Source organism: Taudactylus pleione, unplaced genomic scaffold, assembly GCF_031769625.1.
Source record: "Taudactylus pleione unplaced genomic scaffold, aTauple2 ptg000006l, whole genome shotgun sequence".
Lineage (NCBI taxonomy): Eukaryota > Metazoa > Chordata > Amphibia > Anura > Myobatrachidae > Taudactylus > Taudactylus pleione.
In genome coordinates, this window is record NW_028284409.1 from 28298000 (window position 1) to 28323355 (window position 25356).

The window sequence follows — 25356 nt, forward strand, 5'->3', positions numbered from 1 at the left end:
CATGCTGTACAAATGATAGATGCTACGCCACAACAATCACGAGTGGTGCCACCATCTCCATCGGTAACAGCAAGGGAAATGCTAACACCCTCTGCACCCATAGAGGAAGTTGTTAATACCATACGTAGCAGCAACAGATTAAACCCCAGCCAGGTAACAAAGTCAAAGGTAGCAGCGCTACCGGACTGCATCCCATTCGGACAATAACTGTTCTGAATGGAAATGCAGATGTGAACGGTGTAGTGCCCATGAGGGAAGAGGTAATGCATTGTCCTTGGACAAGAGCAAAACTAAATTCCATCATAAATGATTTCCCCGATCCCAAAAAGGAACTAGCCAAATGTCAAAAGATTTTTGAGGAATTTGGGTAGTTCTCATGAGCCAACTAATAAAGATTGGCGTGTGGTGTTAAGGGCCTGTCTACCACGTAATACCGACGTGACAAAATTTATCACGGATTGTGTATTGGATGGTGACGTTCCCTTATCAGACCAAGTAAACCAAGGTAACATTTACCGCATTGTAGCTCAATTGGGTATATATTCTCCGGTAGTAGTTAACTGGAACAAAATTTTCACCATAAAGCAAAAGGAGAGTGAATCTGCAGAAGATTATTGCGACCGAGCTCTGCAGGCTATCACCCAGTACACTGGGATAGAAGATATTAAAGATAGCACTCACCACAGGGGAATGATAGTCACGGTACTCATGGATGGTCTTAAAGAAAACTTAAAGCCTCGGGTTCAGACCTCACAACCTGGCTGGAGGGGAGTCACAATAGATACCCTCATAGAATCTGCCATAGAACATGATAAGAACATCTTAAAGAAGAGAGAGACCCAGAGCGAAAAACGAATGGCTGTCAGTATTCAAGCTCTGGAAGGAATGACGGTAACATCACAGCCAACAGACACACTTGCATCTATACACACACCTACACCTGAACAGTTATATGCCCTCACTAATCCCACACAACAGCAAACACAGCTCTATTCTACTAACCCTACACAACCACAGGTCCCACACTACTCACAAACTTCATATCCCCCACAATACCCTTATCCTCCATATCCCTACCCATATCCACAACCTTTTCTCCCTGCTCAAACCTCACAACAACCCGTGTCTTCATCCGATCCACGAATATGTTTTAATTGTAACCAGCCAGGACATTTAATTAAAAACTGAAGAGTAAAAAGGGTAGGACCCCCAAACCAGAGAGTACCTGGATATCCCCATAAGGGATATGCATAGAGAACAGCAAATGTCCAGCAGGCACCAGCTCCAATTGTGGCCGTTAATGCTTTATTGGAGAATGGTAGCCAAAGCTAGGGGTCAGGTCATACCTGTAGTCTACAGATAGTCAGGTTAGCGGGAAGTACTAGGAAAGAACCGGTCATGATGGTTGATGTAGCTGGTACTGAATATCCTTTTCTTGCAGACACAGGGGCGACCAGGTCAGTGATAAAATCTTCCGTTAATTTACAGGTGACCAACGAGACAGTACCAACAATGGGTGTAACAGGTTAAGTGGAACATTATCCTTTAACAAAGTCCACAGAGGTTACTATTGGGCCGTTGCATACCAGGCATTCTTTTCTTTTTTTTGGCTGTTGCGGCTCCTACTAACCTGCTGGGCAGAGACTTGTTATGTAAGATGGGATGTGTTATATATTGCACCCCTGATGGTGTATTTTTAGATATCCCTGAGAGAGTTGCGCACGAGGTGTGGGATATGTTGGACACTATACCAGTTTAAATGAAAATCCATCCCAGATAGATCAAATGTTGTCCCAAATTCCAGATTCCCTTTGGACTAAGGATGGACAGGACACTGGATTAATGGCAAACGTAAGCCCCGTAATGGTAAATTTGAAAAGCGGTAGGCAAGCTCCAAAAATTCCCCAAGCTCCACTAAAACAGGAGGTAGAATTAGTGGTTTTTCCAATAATTGAAAGATTATTGCAACAGGGAATTTTAGTCTGTACAGCTAGTGTAGCCCATCTTTCTGGTGAAAAAGAGTGGTGGGAGGGGTTATAGGCTGGTACAAGACCTTAGAGGTGTTAATAAGGTCGTAGAGAGCCAATTCCCTGTAGTGCCAAATCCAGCTGTCATCCTGATGCAGATCCCACCAAATGCAACCCATTTCACTGTCATGGAAATCTGTTCTGCTTTCTTCTCTGTGCCTCTCCACCCTGACTGTCAGTATCTATTCGCATTTACATACAGAGGTGTGCAATATACATGGACACGGTTGCCCCAAGGTTTCATAGACAGCCCCAGTATCTTTTCCCAGGCATTGCACGACTGTTTATCATGTTTTCAACCTGCCAATGGATCTGTTCTAATTCAATATGTGGACGATTTATTGCAGCACACGGTCTGACTCATCTGGGAAAGCAAGGTATGTGCAAGTTGGTGAGAGCATACTGGTGTGCACCAGGTTTTTCTTCACATGCAGAAAAGATAGCAATGTCCTGTCTGACCTGCTTGAGGAAGAACATAGGGAAAATGATCCCTACCGAACCGTCCCACATTCCACCGACTGATGGACCTTTCCAGGTGATAAAAATTGATTTCATCCAATTACCACCCTGCAGGAATCTTAAGTATGTATTAGTGTGCACTGATGAAATTTCTAATTGGGTTGAGGCCAACCCAGTGGCCACTAATACTGCTGCGTTTACTGCCAAGAAAATAGTTCAGGAATTTGTATGCAGATACGGTATCCCTAAAATCATTGAGAGTGACAGGGGTACTCATTTCACAGGTGATGTTTTTCAAAATATGTGTAAGCTGATGGGTATTAATAGTCGACTTCACACCCCCTACCGACTGCAAGCCAGTGCCAAGGTAGAGAGGATGAATGGGACTATTAAAAATAAGTTGAGTAAAATCATGGCAGAGACTGGACTAGGATAGTCAGAAGTGTTACCTTTGGTCCTACATAGTATAAGGACCACTCCTAGACTCCCTCTAAATCTGTCGCCATTTGAAATACTGTTCGGTAGACAACCTCATTTGATTATAAGTCCACAGGAAGACTTGAAGGGTAACAACGAGGTAACTGTAAAGTATCTTATATCAATGAGTAAGCAGTTAAAACAACAGCAGCAGAAACTGTAATTGTTGTCCAATGATATGCCTGAAACTAACTGTCATGATGTTGAACCACTAGAATATGTTATGATCAGAAATTGCTTGCATTCAGGTTGTTTGACTGATCGGTGGGAAGGTCCGTACCAGGTGCTGCTGACAAGTACTACATCTTTGAAGGTGGCTGAGAGATATACCTGGGTCCATTCCACTCACTGCAAAAAGGTCAACCAACTGGTGGAGAAACGAGTCGGAGACAAGGCTGATAGCGTGGACCTGTCGCTCGTGAGCTTGTTCCGGGAGGATTGAAAAGGTCGTAGTGAGATACCTGAACTAAAAGAAATTTGCAGGTCTTGTTGTGGCAATGGACGGGCCTGCTGTGTTCATTTTCATATTCTCTTTTAGAGTGTTCACCATCCTCGTCGGTACGGGAATGTCCGGTTTCTGTGAAGGGGGACCGATTGTGGAGAGGGGAGTTGATGGCAGTGCTGATGGAGTGGAGTCAGAAGGAGTGCAATGCCAATCAGGGGAGTGTCTGACCAATCTTAGTACTGTTATTGTTAAGAGAGCTATTATTCCGGATACTCGGGGACGGTGTGGAGGTTTATCATCTGAAGATTCCTGTATTAGTGAGCTTTTGTGGGTCCCTAGTTGATGAGAACTGTATCCAACGGTGCCAGCCTAAATATAACCCATACTGGCGTGGGTATCCTTTAGAGGATTATCACAGCATGGTAGGCAAAGTGTTAAATCAAACTGATTGCTGGGTGTGTTCACATGTGCCACAGGGACAGCATAATGTAGGGTTGGTGCCATTTCCACTGAATATCACGGAAATTTTAGAATTACAGAAAGGAAAGACATTGGATGGAAAATTCCTCTCATCCAAACCACCTCATTTCAAACTCTATCAATTCCAAGTAGATAGATCACTTTTGTGTTTAAACATAACCAACCCCAATAAACCCGGGAGTTGGGAAGTGACAGGGAATAATCAGACGATGACCTTCTCACAAAGAGCTGATAATGAGTTCATAAACCATGATCTGTTACGCTCGATTAAATCTAGTGGGAGACATTTTAGGTACCGGTATGCATTGAGTTCCACCAAAGAAATTATTGGTAAGGTGCCAGATGGTTATTGTGCTAAAATAATACAGCCAGAGACTTGCATGTACCAGATGGAAGTCCCTGAAATAGGATTGTTTGCAAGGGAAATGTGCTTAATGATAATGATGCATACCATTCTTTATGTTCTCCCTGATAATGTATATTTTATATGTGGAAGAAAAGCGTATAAGTGGCTTTCCCCGAGTTCCGAAGGTTTGTGTTACCTGGGAAGAGTAGTCCCAGAAGTTATGATCCTCACACATGTTGAAATGCTTGGTATACATAAAAACACACCGTCACCATATCTTCACACACAATATGAACACAGAGGCAAACGAAATATGATACCTGGTGACGTGCACAAAGCCACTCAGTTAATTAGTGAGACAACTGGCTTTCAAGTTTTAGTCACATTGGATGCCACCAGGATCGCTCGGGGTACATTAAACTTTAGATATATTCAGGAACTTGCTAAATTGATAGATAATATCACCGAGATGTACGATGACACATTCAGGTATACAGGGAGAGAATTGCAAGCGTACAAGAAAGAACTGGTGCAACACAGGCTAGTGTTAAATTATTTAACTGCTGTTACTGGAGGGTACTGCGTAAATTTGGCCACCCAATTTGGAGTAAAATGTTGCACCTATGTCACCAATGATACCAGCGACCTTAAGGAAGTGATAGACCGGAAGATGGATGAAATTCTGCAGCTAAAATGGGAATTTCGTAAGAACCATAATGCTTCAGTGGCTGAAGTAGAGGAGAAGATAGAAGGATGGGTGTCATGGCTGAACCCAGTGAAATGGTTCTCAGGTCTAGGGGAAAGGGTCCAGGAAGTAATAACCAGCATAGGCAAATTCTTAATCCTTATACTGATTGTCATCATAATAATTGGCATATGTGTCCAGTGTGTTCCTATTATGTTGAAGTGTGGAAAATGTAAAAATAGAGTAAAACGAAAGAACGAAATTATGATGGTGGTCAGTATGAATACTGAGGTAAATACAGAACTGCATTACAACCCTGAACTAGGAAATACCATCATTTAATGTATTATATTTAGACATGCATAGAATGTATTATTGAAATGTTATTTTAAAACACCTCAGATAATGTAAAGTCTCAAATTTCCCCTTCAAGACTGCCTTTATAGGACTGGTGTATCCCCACACCTTTCACATGATCTTCCAAGATCCGCGGTGTGCATATAATAGTAGTTTTATGTCCCCACTCAGAGACACATTATTGATGGATTAAGAACCACCTTGTGCCATCCCATAATAACACTAAATAGTATATAAATGTAAGCCTAAAGATTATATTTTAAAATCAGATTGTGATAGCATGTTGTTCGCTATGAAAGGGTGGACTGTCGAAGCTGGATTATTGGCTGAGACAAGATCAGTTTAAAATTGAATCACAGCGACGCCATCTTGCGGCTGGCTGCAAGACGCCATCTTGGAAATGAAATCACAAGACGCCATTTTGCGAATGGCCGCCCAAGCGCCATTTTAGATAAACTCACACTTTAGTACATGTGGCGATATTACTATTTGCATCATGCGATTGCATCTTATACCATTTATCATACACACATTAATACGCACAATTGCGCAGTTAACTAGTCGCTATTAGTGAATACATAAGATCCTGTATGAAAACGCCGAATATTAGTTTCATGCACACGCATCTGCCCCAAGTTAAATAGCATCTTTACATCAAACCCCACATACTCACACATTACATATTCACATACAAGGTTCCATAAGCTTTAAGGTATAAGATTCAAGTATGCACATTTACTATAATTGCTATGAAATAAAGATTATTTTGTAACTAAGGTTTTATATGTGATAAATGTGGTATTGTACTGATGCGTACTCTCTCAACAGTATTCCGGTAACATCGAAGTAGAGATTGCAACAGGCATTCTCAACTTATGGACCGCAGAGACTTCAAGCAACAAAATGTACATTATACGACCAACTGTTAGGATTTGCATGAGGCAGGAAACCAGAGACCACCAGTTGTTAGAGGCTGGACTGTGTCTATTTGAACCAACCTGTTAGATGCCTTGCAACATATGCCCTCTCCTTTAGGACCAATGGTATTAGCAACAAACTTCTCTATTGTGTTGTCTATTTCTGGGGAGGTATAAATATGTGTGCTCTGACCCTGGGTTCCTAGTCTTCGTGCTGAATGCTGATTGACGAGGGGTTTCTTGCTGATGCTTACATCTGGTCCAGAGCGCTTCATATGTATAACTGTACTTGGGTCTTTATAATCCCTTTGCGCTAAATTGTACTTATAAATAGCGTGTAACTGACTGTACCGTTACTTGAATAATACTTTGTGCTTTGGAACCACAGGTTCTAGGTCTGGAGTCTTTATTTACTGTATAACTGCGTACGCACAATAGCGTCATCCTTAGAGGTTTATAGGCAGGATATCAGAAGGTATAGGCAGGGGTGTATAGAGGTTCAAAGGCAGTATCGTTAAATGAAATGATGACAAGGTAGGGTAATGTAATGAAGAACTCATTATATATTAACAGTTATTTATATCGCTCACACAGCACTATATAGAAAATATTTCAGTCATTCACGGCAGACCCTGCCTCATTGGAGATTACAACCAATATTGCCTGTCACATGTACACACACATGTACAGTACTAACACACTTTGTCAAAATCCAATTACCCTATTACACGAACTGGCTGTGCAGGCTGCATTGGGCAGGACTGCAGGGGTGTAAGCGGCTGCATCACTGCAGTCCTGCTTGTGGATACTGACACTGACTGAGCTGCCACTGTAAGCAAAGGAGAGTGATGTAGGAAAGGATGTGGTCATAATGTGAGGGAAGGAGGGTGATGAAGAGAGGAGGGGGGCTGTAGTGTGAGGGGAGGAGAATAACGGAGGAGAGGTTGTGGCCGGGGTGTGAGGGAAGGAGGGTGATGGAGGAGAGAACGTGGCCAGGATGTGAGGGAAGCAGGAAGATTAAGGAGAGGATGATGGAGGAGAGAATATGGCCGGGTTGTCAGGGAAAGAGAATGATGGAGAAGAGGATGTGGTCGGGGAGTGATGGAAGCAGGTTGATGAAGGAGAGGATGATGGAGGAGAGAATATGGCTGGGCTTATGTGGCTGGGGTGTGAGGGAAGCAGGATGATGAAGGAGAGGATGATAGAGGAGAAAATATGGCCGGGGTGTCAGGGAAGGAGAATGATGGAGGAGAGGATGTGGCCAGGTACTGGGTGGCTGAAAGCAAAAGTGAAAAAAATAAAATACAAACTTGGTATCTCTATATTAGGAATTGGACATATCAATTTTAATGACAATTTATGGGTTTATTCACAATATGTAAAGTAAAAACAGAAATATTTTTAATTATTTTTTTTTTAACCCAGCCAACCTATTTTCAAAAGAGACACCAAGGTATCAAAAACAAAATATATAAAATAACTAGGACTTAAAAGGTTAACATTTTTATTTAATCAGTCTATTTATATTTCTGGTCTAAGTCTTGTTAGTTAGAAAAAGAGAGAGAGAGAGAAATTCCAGTGACTTTATCTGTATAGCTACAAGAGCAGTTGCTTTCCTTACCTACATTTCTCAAACTTTGTACAGTGACAGCAAATCCTTTTGTTCTGGGCAAGAGATGATACTTCAGCTTAGGAAGGCCTTTCGATTCTGCAACTTGCATGCTGATTTCATGCTTCTTTTCTGTGAAGCGTGTCCCCTCGCAATGAATTAGAAACTGAAAATAAAAAGGTAGGATTTCTTTTTATATGCTTAGCAAATTATTTAACTCTACCATTTGTTATCAACAATTATTTTTGAAGGCCAATATTTCCCATATTTAACCAAACTATGTGAAAAAGATATAACAGCACTAATATATTATGATGGACTAAGAAACAGCTTGTTGGTATAAAACAATAATATATAATAACACTATAAAAATATAAATGATAAAAACAAGCAAAACATGAATATATAGAAAACATACTTGTCACTCTGAACTGTGTAAAATGTCCATACAAAAAGGACCCCAAAATAGTCTTTGATGAACCAATGTCCAAAACAAGCTGTGCAATTCGTTACCATTCAGGGAATTCCTAGTCAATATTAAATGTCCAGAGTATACAGTCAGATTGTATTAATCTTTAAGAATTATCTTAAGAACCAGTCAATATACTAATAATTTTAAATATGTTTGTACTGTTGACTGAGTGATAAATGGAATATTACTTTTGAATTTACTTACCATTACTTTCTGTTTTGGAACATGTAGTTGCTTTCTTTACAGATGTTTCTTCTTTTATGGCTTCTTCTGCTATTTATTTCTCATACACTTATTGTTAAAAAGTGAATTAAAATTTTTTCTACTTCTAACGTAGAACAATTCCTCTTTTAAACTGACTAATCTGGATATTTTTTTAGGGATTTATAATTATGGTTAATTTCTCATGGTATATGGATTTGGAAGTACATACTGTGGCGGAATGATTGACTTATTACATACCTTTACAGTGAATTAAGGGCCTGATTCAGAGCGAGCACTCTGTCAGAGCGACCGGGTCTGAATCAGGCACTAAGCTCATACTGCTGTTATTAGGCTGCAGTGTAGAGCTGCGGTCAGACAAGCCAACCAGGGCACCTGGGATAATCAGCATAATATAAAGAAACAGAAAGGCAAACAAGGGTTTAATGCCTGCCAATTTGGGGTGGAGCGTAGCCTGAAAAAAGGTGCTGGTTCCTAAGGGCAGAAGATGGATGAATGGATAAGATGCTAAAAGACATAGTGGAAGTCACTGCTGCACACCATGCACAAGTGCTGCAAATAGTTATGGCCAAGGAGGAGACAGCTAGGATGTTGCATTCGCAACTCAGCCTATTAATGAGGAAACAGCAAGTTAAAGCTATGCAACATACTCTGCAGAAAATGAAACTGATGGATTAATACGAAGCCTGTCTGAAAGAACTGCAAAACGTGCTAATTGGCCAGTGGAGATTTGCTAAGATGCTAGCACACCTTACTTGTGCAGTGAAGCTCAGAAAACCTATGTGGATTTGAATGACATACAGGCATTAGACTGGTAACACATGAAAGTAGGAGATTTTAGTTAATGAAGTCAGAGCCAGCTCTTTGAAGAAAAACTGGTTAGGTCGCAGCTCTCTGATTTGTCTAAAGTTCTACATATATAGTTCAATCTCAAAGCTAATTTGGCCATGCAAATCATAAAGATTCTAGTGATAGAGCAGATCACACGTGGTCTGGACTGAGGGTTGCAGAGATGGGTCCTGCAGAGTGACCAAAAATCAATTGAGAAACTCATCATCACTGTGGAAAGGCTTGGTGCTATGCAGCAGTTGTCTAAGCCACTTGTGTTTCCACTTAAGTTTATGGCATATCAACACCAGAGGGTTAATGGCCAATGAGTATAACCATACCTGTATGTCTTGAATGTGGAAATGTAGGACATTTGCTAGGTCCATGTACTGCAGTTGTCCTGTACTGGTCCAGTCAGTGAGTACCATAGCAGAGAAGCCTGATTGTTATAGGTGGCTGTAGAGCTGGATACAAAAGTGGTGTTGACCTTAGTAGACTCACCCTGGTCACTGTGCTACCTCACCTTGCCACGGCACAATTTTCTAAGGTTTGGGTCTCACGTACACATGGAACCAATGAGGTGTATGACAGAACCCTCTTACCAGTTATGGTTGAAAAACAAACAGTCAAGTTAGTAGTTGCTGAGGCTACCACTTCCCTCATCTTGAGGCTCTTTTTAAAAAAATCTTCTGTGAGCAAGTGAGGAGGTAGTAAACTAGTAGAAATGAGCTATGCTTCTAGGATGTTTACTTGGAAACAATATATAGAAAACCATGAAAAATCTTTTAATGAAGGAGTGGTGAGAAGTGGCCTTCAAAAAAGAAATACAGCTCTGTCTTGCTGTCAGAGACCATACCAATGAATACTGTTAGCCAGAGAAAATGACTGTAATTTGATGCTAAAACATGTCCCCTTACAGTATATTGTACTGGACCAGAATAATTATGACACTACCTTAACAATTGCATATAGAGCTGTGACAAGCCTTAATGGGTAGAGAAACATGTCCAGCCTTTTAGGTATACAGTTTATTTTATTGGTAAAGATGGCAGAGTTAGTAACCTTCAAGAGGAAAGGATAGGACAGCTAGCTATTGCACAGATGCATGTTCCACTGGTACTAGCAATGGCACATTCTCATTTATCTAAGAGACATCTTGGGGGCATAAAACAATTAAGCAGGTCTTGCATAAATTCTACTGGCCTGGAGCCCATGTGGGAGTCAAGAGATATAGCTGGTCTTGTCCGGTATGCAGAAAAACCTGTCCTAGATCTACCTGATACCCTTGATAACCACAACTACCATGCAGGTTCCTTTTGAGAATGTTGGCAGTGACCTTGCAGAAGCCAACTATAAAAGTATTGCTGTCAGATCCCACGGAAAGGGCAAGCTTTTTGCTCAATGGCAAGGGCCCTATGAGGTAACAGAGCTTGTAGATACATTAAGTTATAAGCTCTGTCATCAAGGGAAAAGAGCAAAGTCCATTAGCATTAAGGGTTGGAGGTATGAGAGAACAAGAGAATGCCAATGGGTCACCCTGTCTCTTTAGTCAAAGAGACTGTGAGGAAAATGAACTAAGTGGCACTTCTCACATTTGCAGAGCTTTTAGCCCTGGCTTTAACCACTTAACTGATTAATTATTTTTGTCAAAACTGCACAGAAATAGTCATTTTTTTAATTTGATTAAGTTTCAAAAATTATACTTAGGGTGTGTTACGCACTCCCCCAACCCCTGTGTCCATAGGCCTCTATTGAAATTTAATTTCCCACCCCCCATCAAAAAAATCCCCCACCCCCAGTGCAAAAAATCCCCAGCAATATTAACCTCGACCCCCCTAGTGGTATTATGTCCCTGTGGCAGAGCACCCACCCTCTCCCCCGGGGACAATGGGTCTCCAATTTAGCTTACCCCCCTCCCCATGTGTCACTATGTAACATATATATGTTATATATATGTGTGTATATATATATATATATATATATATATATATATACATACACACACACACATACACGCACGTCCTCCTCCTTCCCCCTAATGACAATAGATGCCCTCACCTTCTTGGTGGTGCAGAGGGAACTGATCATCCGTTCCCCCTGTTGCAGCTGGTCTCTGCACACGGCAGAGACCAGCTTACCGGTGCTCGGAGGGGAACTATGCACTTTTAGGCGCATGTGCCCCAGAGAGCCATTCGCATGGCATTCTGGGACGCTTTATTGGGAGTGAGGTCGGCAGTCACAGACCGCTGCATCACTCCCAGGGGGCCTGAGGAGGAGGAGAAAATCCATTCTCCACATGTGCAAAACAGATTTCCTCCATTGCACAAGGGGTATCTGGAGATGCCTGACTAACACATGAGATGTGACGTGGTCAGGTAACGCACTCCTGGCTGCAGTCTCATGCGTTAGTGCCAGGCAAGTGGTTAAAGGGGCAATAACATTAAAAACTAATAATAGTATTTAATATTTTCGCCCCCTTTAAATCCAGTGGCCGAAACCTCCGAAAGACAGAGCAGCTTTGACAAGCACCACTTAGTAGATTGGCCTCTAAGTGTGAAGAATGGTATACTGGAGTGGTAGTGTAGTTTCTTCTGTTCCTGGGCACACCAATTTAGGGGTATGCAGAGCAGGTTTATTATATAAAAGACAAATGCACTGTCAAAATAGTTTGCGCTCAGCAATGAGTCCGCGCCACCTTGTAGCGTGAAGGTGGGGGAGTTGTATGTGGCAGAATGAATGACTTACCACATGCTTTTGGAGTGAATTCAACTCTAACTACTGCTGGCAGACTGCAGGATTGAGTTGAAGTCAGACAAGCCAAACAGAACACCTGCGATTATCAGTTTTATGTAAGCAGGGAACTGTTAGCCTTAGGTAAAGGAAAATATGGATTTAATGCCAGCCAGTTAGGATACAGCTGGGGTGAAGCTTAGACTTTACAAAGGAGCTGGTTCCCTTGGACATGGAGATCAATACCATATCAGCTAGCCGATCTGATAGTCAGTTTGACTCATTTAGAGTAGTGGTAGGGATCATAAAGAAATAGACTGTTTATGTGGAAGCTATCTGCAAGCTGACAAATAAAGCAGACTGGTAAAACCAACGTTACATTGTGAGGATTATTCTGAAGGTGTCGGAGTCACAATATATTTTTTTCTTTAATATACTGTATATTGTGAAGTCTAAAAAGAATGACTTGCTCATATATTAATTTAACATTTAGACTGTATCATTATAGGCATTACAGCAGAAAATCAATGATTCCATATCACCTAATCGTCTCTTCCAATAAATAACACCAGTGTTTGTGAAATCTGAATGACTGAAGTGAAACTCTGTTACATTACAAGCAAGAGTTTTAAGTAACGACTTTGAGATAAATATATTTCCAGCTATGGCTTTTTTAGTATAGGCTGAATAGGTGGATAGCAAAGGGTTGCTATATATGTGTATCTTCAGAGACCAGGGAGTCAATAATTTATGTGCCTGTTTTAAAAATCTAGTTTGAGAGAAGATCAGGCAAAAATTAAAATTTTAAAGAAAACTTTTTTAATCGGTAAACATTATTGTGCAAACAATTACCAGTGAAATTATAGAGTAACTTTTGTTTGGTTGGGATCAGTTAATTATCTGGATTGTCTGTAATAACACATCAAGATTTTTATCAAGTGCTGGGTACACACTGGCCGATATATCGGACGTTCAATTGAACAACCGATATATAACGTGCATGTATGAAGGTGTGTACCTCCTATATGTCTGTGAACAACGTCGGTTCAGCAGATATGCATACAAGACAATACACAATCAATACAATTTTGTGATTAAACATTTTAAAAGTTTTTGTCAAGTAATGTGTAGTTTTGGTGATGGTCACTATGTTATGTAAAAGTTGAAAACATTATTATTACATTTTACAAAGTGATAAGGTCTATTTTCGCCAAATGTGGCAATTTAACTTAACATCTTTTGAATTAAACAATGGCAATTTTTTTCAAGCTGAAAACTATGTTGCTATATTTTATATATTGCTTGTGTCAGTTATGATGGCACCATCATTTATTCCGTCTGCATAAAATGAATAGTAGTTTCAAAGTAAAAAGTTATTTTTCAATTACGGTCTACAAGAAATCGATTGTTTGCCATGTACAGTGCAGGAGCATGTGAAAGACAGTGTTTAATGGAGGTTTTGGCTTTTTCATCTAAGGAACAACTTAAATACATACTCTTGTATTCTTATTTAACTTACCCAAAAATGTTCAGGGTAGTCTCTAAGATTTTGTAGACCTTGCATAACTGTTTTCCGATCTTCTTCCCATTTTCGTTTACAGAACACAATCTCCAAGAAGTACCACATCCAGCCAATGACAGGCACATAGGAGAGTTCCTTTTTTGCTAGCACTTTTGAACTCTAGCAAACAGAAAAGGAAAAGCAAATAAGTCATGTACATTTATATTTACTATAGAGCCATAACTAGACTTTTTGGTGCCCCGTGCCAGAAAGAACATAGACGCCCCCTCCGAAAAAGGGCCATGGCCTCATGGGGAAATGCCAGGGAAGAGATAGTGGAGGCCAGGAGATGCTGGTGATAAAAGAAGAGGAAGCTACAAGTGAGAATGATAATAAACAGAGAATTGACAGGCCCAAACAGCGCCCCCTGCCCTGCCCTGCACCACCCTAGTTGCGGCCCTGACTATAATATATGACTACAGAGCATTTCCCTTGGTCACTTACTAAAACGAAGTAAACGGAAATGTGTATTTTAGACACTCAAAAAGACAAAAATGCTATATAACAGCTTCGGACACTGACAAAGTAATCTATTACAACATCTACTGAAATAAAGATAAATCCAGAGGAATATTTTGTTATTGAAACTATCTGACCGATGACATGGGGAGATACAGATCTATCCTCCATGCACTACAAGTCGCATTACACAACACGTGAGAGCAGTGTGTCTCAGTAGCATAGAGCGTCTTTTCAGGTGCATCTTATTCAAACAGCGATGCGAGTAGGACGTACAAGCAGCTTCTGCTGATTAAAATTAAATGCGGCATGCCTATACTGTGTGCAACTGCCGGTATACGTGCATGCGAAATGCTACGTTACAGCAGTGTCTGCTTGTGTGTCCTGTTCGCATTGGTATGTGGATAAGACGTATTTGAAGGTAAAAAGTCACATAAAAAGACACTCAGCGCTACTGAATCACCCCACGGCATTGCGCGACTAGAAAGGCTGTTTAACGCGCAAGTCGGCTAGATGTATGAGGACACATCTGTACTGTGTATAGATGTTTGTAGATAATCTAATCCCCAGTGACAATATGCAGCTACACTGTAAAAGCAGGCAGTTCTTGTGAACATAGGCCCTCATTCAGAGCCGCTCGTTAGCGGCAGTACGCTCGTTCCGAGCGATGTTTGCACATCTGCGCATGCGTACGGTTTTTAGTACGCATGCGCGAACCAGTCAGTGCGGCCGAAAATCGTTTGTACGCTATATAGCGAGTGCCTGCTATTTTGAGTGACAGAATGAGGCGTATGTGGGTGGTAACAGGGGATGGTGCTTGAAAATGGGGAGTGGAGATCCGAACGCAGGCGTGCTTAAAGGTCAAAACGGGCGTTTTATGGGTGTGTATATTTAAAACAGCAGCGTCATTGACCACGTCACTGGGTTATTTTAGAGCCAGAACTGCTCGCAAATTTGTGGTAGCAAACACCAACCACAAGAATAGCGAGCAGTTCATACGCTGGTCGATGTACTCGATTAATCTAATAAATAGCGGACATGACGTAGGATGCGAGCGGCCAGGGGGCGTTTTTAACAAATAAACGAGCGTATGTTTTGCTCGCTCGTTCAGACTTAGAGGTGTGAACAGACTACAATGTGCGTACGGATCATTTGAATAGCCACCCCTTGTTTTTAAACGAACGACCGCAAATAGCGAACGGCTCTGAATGAGGGCCATAATTTGTAGGTTAGCTTACAACTGAACTGTTTGCTTACCAATATAAAGTTAAGGCGAGGTGCACACTTAGATCGGCCGAACCACCGACCGAACTAACGTTTTGGCAGTTATGCACAAATGACCTTGTGCATACACACTTATCAATCGGCAACCCGATGTGTCTGGCCAGAAGAACCAGCTGTGATGCCATTATCACTGGCTCCCAGGGGCGGATTGGGCTGCCGGGACGCATGGCCAGTTCCCGCTGGCCCTTTCTTCACTGACTGACTGTCCTGCCTCCCCCTGGCCTCCGCAGCCCCGTCCCCACAATCACTTATCCTGCAGCTGCACAGTGCACACAATTAATAAAGGTAAAAAAAAAAAGCCGATAGGGGAGCTGCACCGTCGCAGCAGCTCCTCCCATAAGCCTTTGCGGAGCCTGGGGCCGTCAATCACTACTGATGGCTCCGCCTCCAGCCCTTTCCGCAGCCCTGCTCCACACTGCATGGTGTGATCGATGTCTGTGAGGAGGCTGGAGGAGGGCTGCGGAAGAGCTGGAGGCGGAGCCGTCAGTAGTGATTGCTGGCAGCCTGAGCCTGGGGCCGACAAAGTGCCAGGCTCAGGCTGCCAGGCAGTACCCAACGGCTAGCTGCCAAACACAAGGAGGGTGGAGGGAGGTGGTGGCTGCCTGCCGTCACCAGGTAGGCCCCAACATTATATACATGTAAAATAAAGTAAGTTCACTCTACTATGTATTATTTACATATATAATATATATATAGATGGATCTCATATATCATGTATACCATAAATATATATATATATCATATATATAATATATATGCTATATATTACATTTCATATATACTTATATGTATAAATGTATATTTAATTATATTTATTGACTCTATATACATACATATACATATGTATATATATATATATATATATATATATATATATGTGTGTGCGTGTGTGTGAATACATAAATATGTGTGTGTGTGTATATACAGTCAGGTCCATAAATATTGGGACATTGACAGAATTTTCATATTTTGGCCTCTATTCACCACCACAATGGCTTTGAAATTAAACAAACAAGATGTGCTTTAACTGCAGACTTTCAGATTTAATTTGAGGGTAATTACATCCAAATCGGGTGAACGGTGTAGGAATTACAACAGTTTCAATATGTGCCTCCCACTTTTTAAGGGGCCAAAAGTAATGGGACAAACTAAACAATCCTAAATCTAACTTTTGCTTTTTAATACTTTGTTGCAAATCCTTTGCAGGCAATTACAGCCTGAAGTCTGGAACGCATAGACATCACCAGACGCTGGGTTTCATCCCTGGTGATGCTCTGCCAGGCCTCTACTGCAAATGTCTTCAGTTCCTGCTTGTTCTTGGGGCATTTTCCCTTCAGTTTTGTCTTCATCAAGTGAAATGCATGCTCAATCGGACTCAGAGGCCTGCAGTTAAATCACATCTTGTTTGTTTCATTTCAAAGCCATTGTGGTGGTGAATAGAGGCCAAAATATGAAAATTCTGTCAAAGTCCCAATATTTATGGACCTGACTGTATATATATATATATATATATATATATATATGTGTGTGGATATGTATGTATATATTGTATATAATTATATGGAATCGGTATGATAAGCCGGCAGCGGTGGGTAAGTATACTAACCTACCCCTTTACCTTAATTTCCCCAGGGGATGCCTAACTCCAGTGGTGCCTAACCCCAGTGGTGGCTAACCCTAACCTCCCCCCGAGTGGTGCCTAAACCTAACCCCCCTTCCCCGGGGACTTTGCCGGTACTTACCTGTCTAGACGATGTGGAGCATCGAGATGGCAGCCCGGCATGCCGTCCGCCGGCAATGTGACTGCATACCATATATATATATATATATATATATATATATATATATATAGTGTCCAAGTAATAACGGACAGCACTCAGGGACTTACAAAGTGTCTTATGACAAACTGAGGGGCCTATGTATTAATAATCGCGGAACTGCTGTGGTTATTAATGTTCCAACTCGCCTGGAATATTTTCATTTTTTGTGAAAATATCCTGGCTATGTATTACCGGGAACTTGCAGGGTCAGCGGTTGTTCCCACAAGTTATTTTCCTGTCATTTCGGAGAAGTCTTGCACTGAAGTGAAAGACTTTCCCGGGGGAAGCTGACGCTGCACATGCGCACAGCGTCAGATTATGGGGCCGGACAGGGGCTGTGAGGGAGAGATACTGTAGAAAGATGTCTCTCCTGCCCCTGGAGACCACATAGACAAACAGTAGTTAAAGATAGTGCCTAAAGCTGCCTAGTGGGCGCCGGCCTTGCACTGACAGTGGGCATCTAGGCCATTGCAGCGGCATTAGCCTAAAGTGGCAGACTCAACTGCAGCAAAAGATGCAAGGACAGCTGCAACTGTGTCCAACTCAGAATCAGGAGGGATCCCGCCCCCCTTAACAGACCCTGCCCCCATTAGGGCTGCTTCCATACATTTCCCGGGCTGGTTTTCCATCCCAATCCGCCCCTGCTGGCTCCTGTGGTCAGCATATGGGTCGGTGAGCCAGTTGTGTGTAAGCACAAGGAGATGTAAAAGATATATCTTTCAAATTTATCGCATCTGCCGTGCATAACGGCAGATGCATCCACAGATATACAGGAGCTCATTCAGAGTCGGGTGTGAGCGCTAAGCGCTCACAACCGACTCGATGTTGCCCCACAGCACATGCGCATGACGGAGCCGGCTCCGTCGTGCGCATGCGCGAGACCCGGCTAATGATGGGTGCTCCATCGTTAGGGGTCACGTGCAAACGAGGCGAGCTGTCGATGTTGAGTGATAGCGCGCCCCGTTTGCTGGGCGGGCCGGGGGCGTGCCAGGCCAATTGGAGGCGTTCCAGACGGAACGCTTGCCGTTTGGGGGCGGCCCCACTGACATCATTGCTGATGTCAGTGGGGAACTTCCTGCTCGAGCAGAGCAGGAAGCTCCCTGGGGCTTACGAGTGCCCAGACCCTACCCTAGGGTCTGGTCGTAAGACCCCATGGTCTTGATCATCGCGACCATCACTCATGTCGGTCATTAGAGCTGTTAGAGCTCTGAATGAGGCCCACTGTGTGTACACAATGCAAGATGGACTGAACAATTATATCATTAGTCGGCGGTACGAACGACACATTGCCTAGTGTGTACTTAGCATAAGAATCTACAGTTCGCTCGCAACCTACAAGTGGTGCTGTAAAAGTAAAGTTTTTAGCTTAAGGGCAGGATGTACTACACATCACATTTTGGATGTGGTATATTCCACCACTTATTTGGTACATACCAGCGTTAATAACGCTGGTCTGTACCTAGAATTGCATATAAAATCACAAAGGACAGCTCTTCTTCAACGCCATCTTCTACAGCTGTCGTTGCCCAGCGGGTCCAAGCTCAGGGAAGTAGGGCACTCTGGAGATTGGTACATATGGGAAATGCAGGCAAAACTGCATCTTCCCTTTAGTACAACCCACCCTAATGCTGGGTACACACTGGCCGACATATCAGCCATTCAAGTGAACGGCTGATATATTGTGTGTGCGTCGGCGAGTGTGTACAGATGGCTGTGCCGCACAGCAGATGGCAGATATATCTGCACATCGCACTGTGGCCCTGATTCAGACCTGCTCACAAAGCCGCAATCGCTCGCTGCCAAAAAGGGCCAGGTATGCGAATTCCGCGATCGCACTGTGTGGCTTAAGGACTCCCTCTATGGGGCATATCCAATTGGGCATGAGGTTTAGTGAGGTTAAAACCTCGTGCCCAGTTTAGAAATACCATGGGTATGCGCGCTCCCTAAACCCGTGGTATTCAATTTAAAAAATACTGGTCAGGGCTCTCCAGACATCTCCGCGGCTCCCAGTGGCCTCCCCTCTCTCTTCTTACTGGAGAGCGGGCTGCTGGGAGTCAAAGGGGCTGGTGGGAGGGGCAAAGGCTGCTGGGAGATGTAGTTCTCCCAGCACCCATTACAGGGAGCCACACTAACACTGCTGGGGCACACTGACAGAGACACACACACACACTCATACACACTTACATACACCACACACACACACTGATATACTCACCGCTGCTGCAGAAGAGTCGGCTCCCGACACAGGATGAAGAAGACAGCACAGCATGAAGTTACTTCCAATTGCTCAATTAGTCCTCAGGGGGGGTGCCGCAGGGGTGTCAGAGTAAGTCCTGGTGATTTCTCCTAATATCATAGATTTTAGGAAAAATCACGCTTGCTCAGGAGATGTGTGAAAAAACCCCTCCAGGCCCGTATTTTTTAAAAAAACAAACAGGTGCAGGTTTTTTGGTAATCCCGCACGCTATTGAACATACCCCAATGTCTGAGAGAGCAACAGCAGTGAGCGTACGGAGGAGTATAAAGCCGCCCACCTTTCTCTCTTAGCACACGTCATCTCCAGGAAGTGTATGAATAATCGGTAACATCGAGAGCCATCGGAGCAGCTCGCAGCCCTTGAGGTAGTCCCTACCCCATCGCAAGCACTGCGATTAGTTCAGGCTAAAAAACAACCAAGTGACGAGTTCAATGACGCTACATTGCTAATTAAGCACACCCATTAAACTCTGTTTTGGCGCTCAGACACGCCTGCGTTCGCACATCCACTCCTCCATTCACAAGCACCTTCCCCTGTCACCACCCACAAACTGTGCTGTCACTCAAAGTAGCGTCCAATCTGTGTACTACGAGTTCACGATTCCCGGCCGCAGTGACTGGTTTGCGCATGCATACTTTGAAGCATACGCATGCGCAGATGTGCGATAAACGCCCCTAGCGAGCAAGCGCAGTTTAGCGACCGGGTCTGAATCAGGCCCTGTGTGTACGAGGGGGTCATCTGTACACTTGCAACACAGGCCGCCAGAGAGGGGGACGCAACGCGTCTCCCGGCCAGATAGGCAGTGATGGTTGTTCAGTGTGTATGAACAAAAATCATCTGCATACATATCTGCAGATCAGTCGATCTGCAGATATATCTTTCACATCTAACAGGCTATCCCCAAAGAGATGTGTCATGACCCCAGGAGAAAAAAAAAACTGATCCATGTACAAAGTAAGTTGTGTGAATTAGGCATAAGTAAGATATAAATAAATGCAAACTGAACTCAGTATGAATTTTTTTTAAGGCTCAAATAAGTGTTCCAATGTTAATTATTGCAGCATGCTACACACATTCTCAAATGATGGAAATATGAGAAATAAACACGAAAAAATTATATCATTGCTAGAAACCACTATTTCTAACACTGATATAATTATGAATAAACAAAACCAGGGCCTGATTCAGAGCCGGACGCTATTTGCGCTCGCTCGTTCAGAAAAAGGGGCCGGTTATTTAAATTGAGCGCTCGCTCTTTGCGGTCTGTTGACGCCTCTATGTCTGAGCGAGCAAGCGAAACATGCGCTCGCTATTTTGTAAAGACGCCCCCTGGCCGTTCGCATCATACGTCATCTACGCTATTTATTTGATTAATCGAGTACATCGAAAGGCATCTGAACAGCTCGCAGTGCTTGTGGTAGGATTTTCCTACCGCAATCATGCGAACAGTTCAGGCTAAGAAACAACCAAGTGACGTGGTCGATGACGCTGCTTTGTTAATTATGCACACCCTTAAAACGCCCGTTTTGACCGTTTGGCACGCCTGTGTTCGGATCACCACTCCCCGTTTTCAAGCACCTTCCCCTGTTACCACCCACAAACGCCTCATCCTGTCACTCAAATTAGCAGGCACTCGCTATTTTGTGAACGCTCGATTTCCGACCGCAATGACTGGTTGGCGCATGCGCATTATGACCCATATGCATGCGCAGATGTGCGAACATCGCTCGGAGCGAACGAGCGGCCGCTTACGAGCGGCTCTGAATCAGGCCCCCAGTTTGTTTATACATAATCATCATGTTCTCTTAAACATGTCGTGGGGTGCTTCTTTACCAGGCCTTATTCAGCAAATGCAGCCACATTGCGTGCTTGGAAATGAATGCAAATCTCTGTCTGTATTCAAAGGTGGTCACATCTAACAGGCCATATTGTCCCTATCCATCCACTGTTGAAAGTAGCTATACTTGGTGCAAGAAATCTGTCTGAAATTGGAAAGATTTTGGCATAAGCTCAACTCTGAATAGGCGTTAAATCTGTCCACATGCCAACAACACGTCCAAGAATTTATCCTAAATGTGAACAATAAGTTACCGCTCAATAATACGCACTCAGCCACATGTATATATGCGGCTAAGATGTGTACGACTCCGAATCATCAGCAGTTGCTCAAATTTGCTACAGAGCAACTCTGGTTCACTATGGTTCAGCCCCACATGACGGCACTTTGTAGACCCTTTGCAGAAACTCATCTTGTAGATTGATTGATTCATACACAGGGATGGGGACTCAAAAGACTATTCTCACATTTTTATACACCCGTTTATTGGGACAATAGAAAGTACAACATAATAATTCAGCAGTAAATAGTAGTACACAGAGCACATAATAATTGGACAATATAGACCTATAAAAGAGAGTAAAAACAACCTTAGTCATAGTAACCATAACGGGTCAAAGAAGGTAACCAATAACAATAGTGATTAGAGAGGAAAGTTATTGGAGGAATAGGGGAGAAGGAAAGGGGAAAAGCGGGGAAGCGAGTCAAGGGCAGAAAAAAAAATGATGAAGGAGGGATGAATGTTCTGAGGGGAGTTAGCTGAGCCCTGGAAGAGGAACATTATTAAGGGAGTTCCACGGATTCCAGATAAATTGGAATTTCCGTACAGTGTTATTCTGTAAACTGGTGATGTATTCCATTTTCGATATAAACCATATCCTGTTTAAGAATTCCTGGTGGCTGGGAGTGTGCAATACTTTCCATTTTCGGGCTATTTTATACTTAGCTATGCAAGATATGTGGAGAATCAGTTTATTGGATGTTTTGGAAACCTTGTCAATCGGGGCACAAAGTAGTAGATTTTTTGGGGGAGAAAGAAGTCGGGGTGTCAATAATTTGGGGCAGTAGAGAACGGACCATGTTCCAGAAAGGGAGGATTAGTGGACATGTCCACCAAATATGAAAAAACGTTCCAATTTGATCACTACATCTCCAACATAGATTGGTAATCTGATGGAGTCGTTCTGGCACTAGGTACCATCTGGTATATACTTTGTAAAAATTATCTCGAATAGCCACGCTAATGGAGCATTTTGAGATGGCCGTTCATATAGTATCCCAAACTTCATCCCCAAGGGAAAGGCCCAGATCTGATTCCCAAGCCTGTTCGTGTGCCTCAAGTGGGGGAGACTCCAATGCAAAAATTGAATTGTATAGATGTGAAATGGCCCCTTTATCGTTGGGTCTGTGGATACAGAATCTTTCTAAGGGAGGAAGGGGGATGAAGAAAGAGCAGGAGAAAATGAGGTGGTGACGTTGCAAATCTGTAAGTATTGATAGTGGCGTGAGTTGGGGATCCTGTATTTTTCTTGGATATCGGCAAAAGACATGGGACAAAATTCCCTGAGATATGATGGAGTCTGGTGATGCCGAGTGAAATCCAGTGATGAGCCATAATAGGGGAGAGGCCCATGGGAATGCAGGATTATTTGAAATGGGAGTTAGGGGGGATGGATGTGAGGAGAGATTACATTTTTAATTGAGAGAGTCCAAGTTGCTAAGTGTCAGAGAGAAAGTAGGAATTTACGAAGCAGATTTGGGTCAGTGTTTACGAGGTAACCATGGTAGGTGAGAGATCGACTGTGCATCTACCAAGTCCCTTTGTAGGTCAACACAGCGTTTAACAAGCCAGGCTATCATTTGGCTGATTTGGGAGGCACTGAAGTATCGGTGAAGGATGGGTAGCCCTAACCCCTAGTCCCATGTGCGTTAGGCGAGAATATCTAGTCAGATACGCGATTTTTTTAACTATTCCATATAAATTTGCAAAGTGAGGACTGAAGAGTATTTAAAGTGTGTAAAGGAATGGGCACTGGGAGTGTCTGAAAAAGATATAGTAGTTTGGGGAGGATGTTCATTTTTACAGCATTGATGCGACCTATCCATGAGAAGAAGTATAAGTGCTATTGTTGTAGCTCCTTGTCAGTGGAGCTAATGAGTGGAGGATAGTTGGATTTGTAAAGGGTGGTGTAGGATTTTGTGATGAGAACCCCAAGGTATTTCAATGAATCTCTCCTCCACAGAAAATCAAAATTCGATTGTAGAAGCGTCTTCAAGTTGGAGAGGAACAGCTTCAAATTTGGTATGGTTAACTTTATAACCTGAAAAATCACTGTAGAGAGAGAGTTCATGAAAAAGGTTGGGAAGGCATGTAAGAGGTTTTGTTAGTGTGAGGAGTATGTCGTCTGCAAATAGGGATAGGGTATAATGGGACAGTATAATGTCTATGCTGGGTATGTTGGGGTTAGCCTGTATTCAATTAGCAAGTGGCTTGAATACAAGAGCAAATATGAGGGCTGATAAGGGGAAACCCTGCCTAGTGCCATTAATGATTGGAAACGAGTCAGAAAGTAAACCTCCAGCCGATACTCTGGTGGAGGGATTGAGGTAGAGCGCTTGAATAGCCTTGAGGAATTTACCCCAGAGTCCAAAGTGGCATCTGGAACATGAATTACCAGGATACCCTATTGAAGGGCCTTCTCTGCATCAAGGGCAAGCACCAGGGAGGGAAGTTTATGGACATTAATGTTAATCATGTGTCTGGTGTTATCAAGTGTTGTCTAGATGGGACAAAGCCCACCTGATCAGGGTGGACCAGGCTGGAGAGAAGTGGATTCAGTCTGTTTGTGTGTACTTTTGCAAAAATTTTCAAGTAGGTGTTGAGCAATGAATGGGCCGATAATTAGATATGGATAAGTGATCTTTGTTAGGTTTTGGGAGGACCATGATAGTGACTTTAGTCGTGTCTGAGTGAAATGGAACACCTTCGAGGATATGGTTGAAAGTTGTGGTTCAGATACGACCATACCAGACTGGGCTTTCCCTGACATGGATGTATCTGATATGATAGCAGTAAATAGTAGTACACAGAGCACATAATAATTGGACAATATAGACCTATAAAAGAGAGTAAAAACAACCTTAGTCATGGTAACCATAACGGGTTAAAGAAGGTAACCAATAACAATAGTGATTAGAGAGGAGAGTTATTGGAGGAATAGGGGGAGAAGGAAAAGCGGGGAAGCAAGTCAAGGGGAGATACGACCCACTAAGCGGCTGCGGGAAGTTAATCTTCCCACAGCCGCCTACATCATAGTGACCTCCCGGTCCCTCTGCACTGTCCCAATCACTGTGGCCAGCAGTTATTGGGTAGCGCATCACCCCCACCACTCCTCATGGTGCTGCAGTGGCTCGGCCAGCCCTCTCATCCTGGCGGCCGCTGAACTGTTTCCCTGGCCGCCTCCCCATCTGCTCCTCTCAGCAGTGCAGCGCCTCGGCCAGCCCTCTCATCTGGCAGCTGATCTTGATAGATTGCCACCCTCTCCTCACGGCGCTGCAGCTCTCTCTCCAAGCGGCCACAGTACTGAGCCCCTGGCCATCCCCCACCCTCCTCTCTCGGCAGTGCAGCTGCTCAGCCTGCCCTCTCATCTGGGTGGTTGCTGATCTGTCACTTTCTGCCACCACTTCACTGGAACAGCAGTGGACTTGTGTAGAGATGTGTTCCACTGTGGACACATCTTGATCAATGGTAGAAGCGCTAGAATGTAGCCGGGAACGTTAGGTCCCGGCTGCACTGCTTTATAGAATAAGCACTTGCCCCAGCCAATCGCAGATCATGGGCCGTGAGCCAATGAGAAGCTGCCACGTGGCAGCTTCTCATTGGCTCATGCCTGGAGCCAGATTTAAATAGCTTCCCATTTTTTTGATTACCCTTCTGAGCCGGTCTGCAACTACAAGCCAGGATTGGCTGGTGACCGGTCCGACTCCTAGCTGTATACTGAAGTACGGGAGGCAGGAGCTGCTAGTAGCCGATGCTCCCGTGGCTGCTCCATTCCAATCTAGTGCTGACTCAGCATAGAGACAG

At 43.3% G+C, this 25356-nt stretch overlaps 1 protein-coding gene across 4 annotated transcripts in view; it reads right to left on the bottom strand.

Moving 5' to 3' along the window:
- AGPAT4 (1-acylglycerol-3-phosphate O-acyltransferase 4) overlaps nt 1-25356 on the bottom strand; it is a 202493-nt gene that overhangs the window by 44614 nt on the left and 132523 nt on the right. For all 4 annotated transcript variants that reach the window (XM_088456634.1, XM_088456708.1, XM_088456768.1 and 1 more), the window contains 2 exons: nt 13574-13735; nt 7815-7968 (listed from right to left, as the gene is read on the bottom strand). In XM_088456634.1, coding sequence (XP_088312760.1) covers nt 7815-7968; nt 13574-13735 — 316 coding nt within the window. The remainder of the gene's footprint in view (nt 1-7814; nt 7969-13573; nt 13736-25356) is intronic.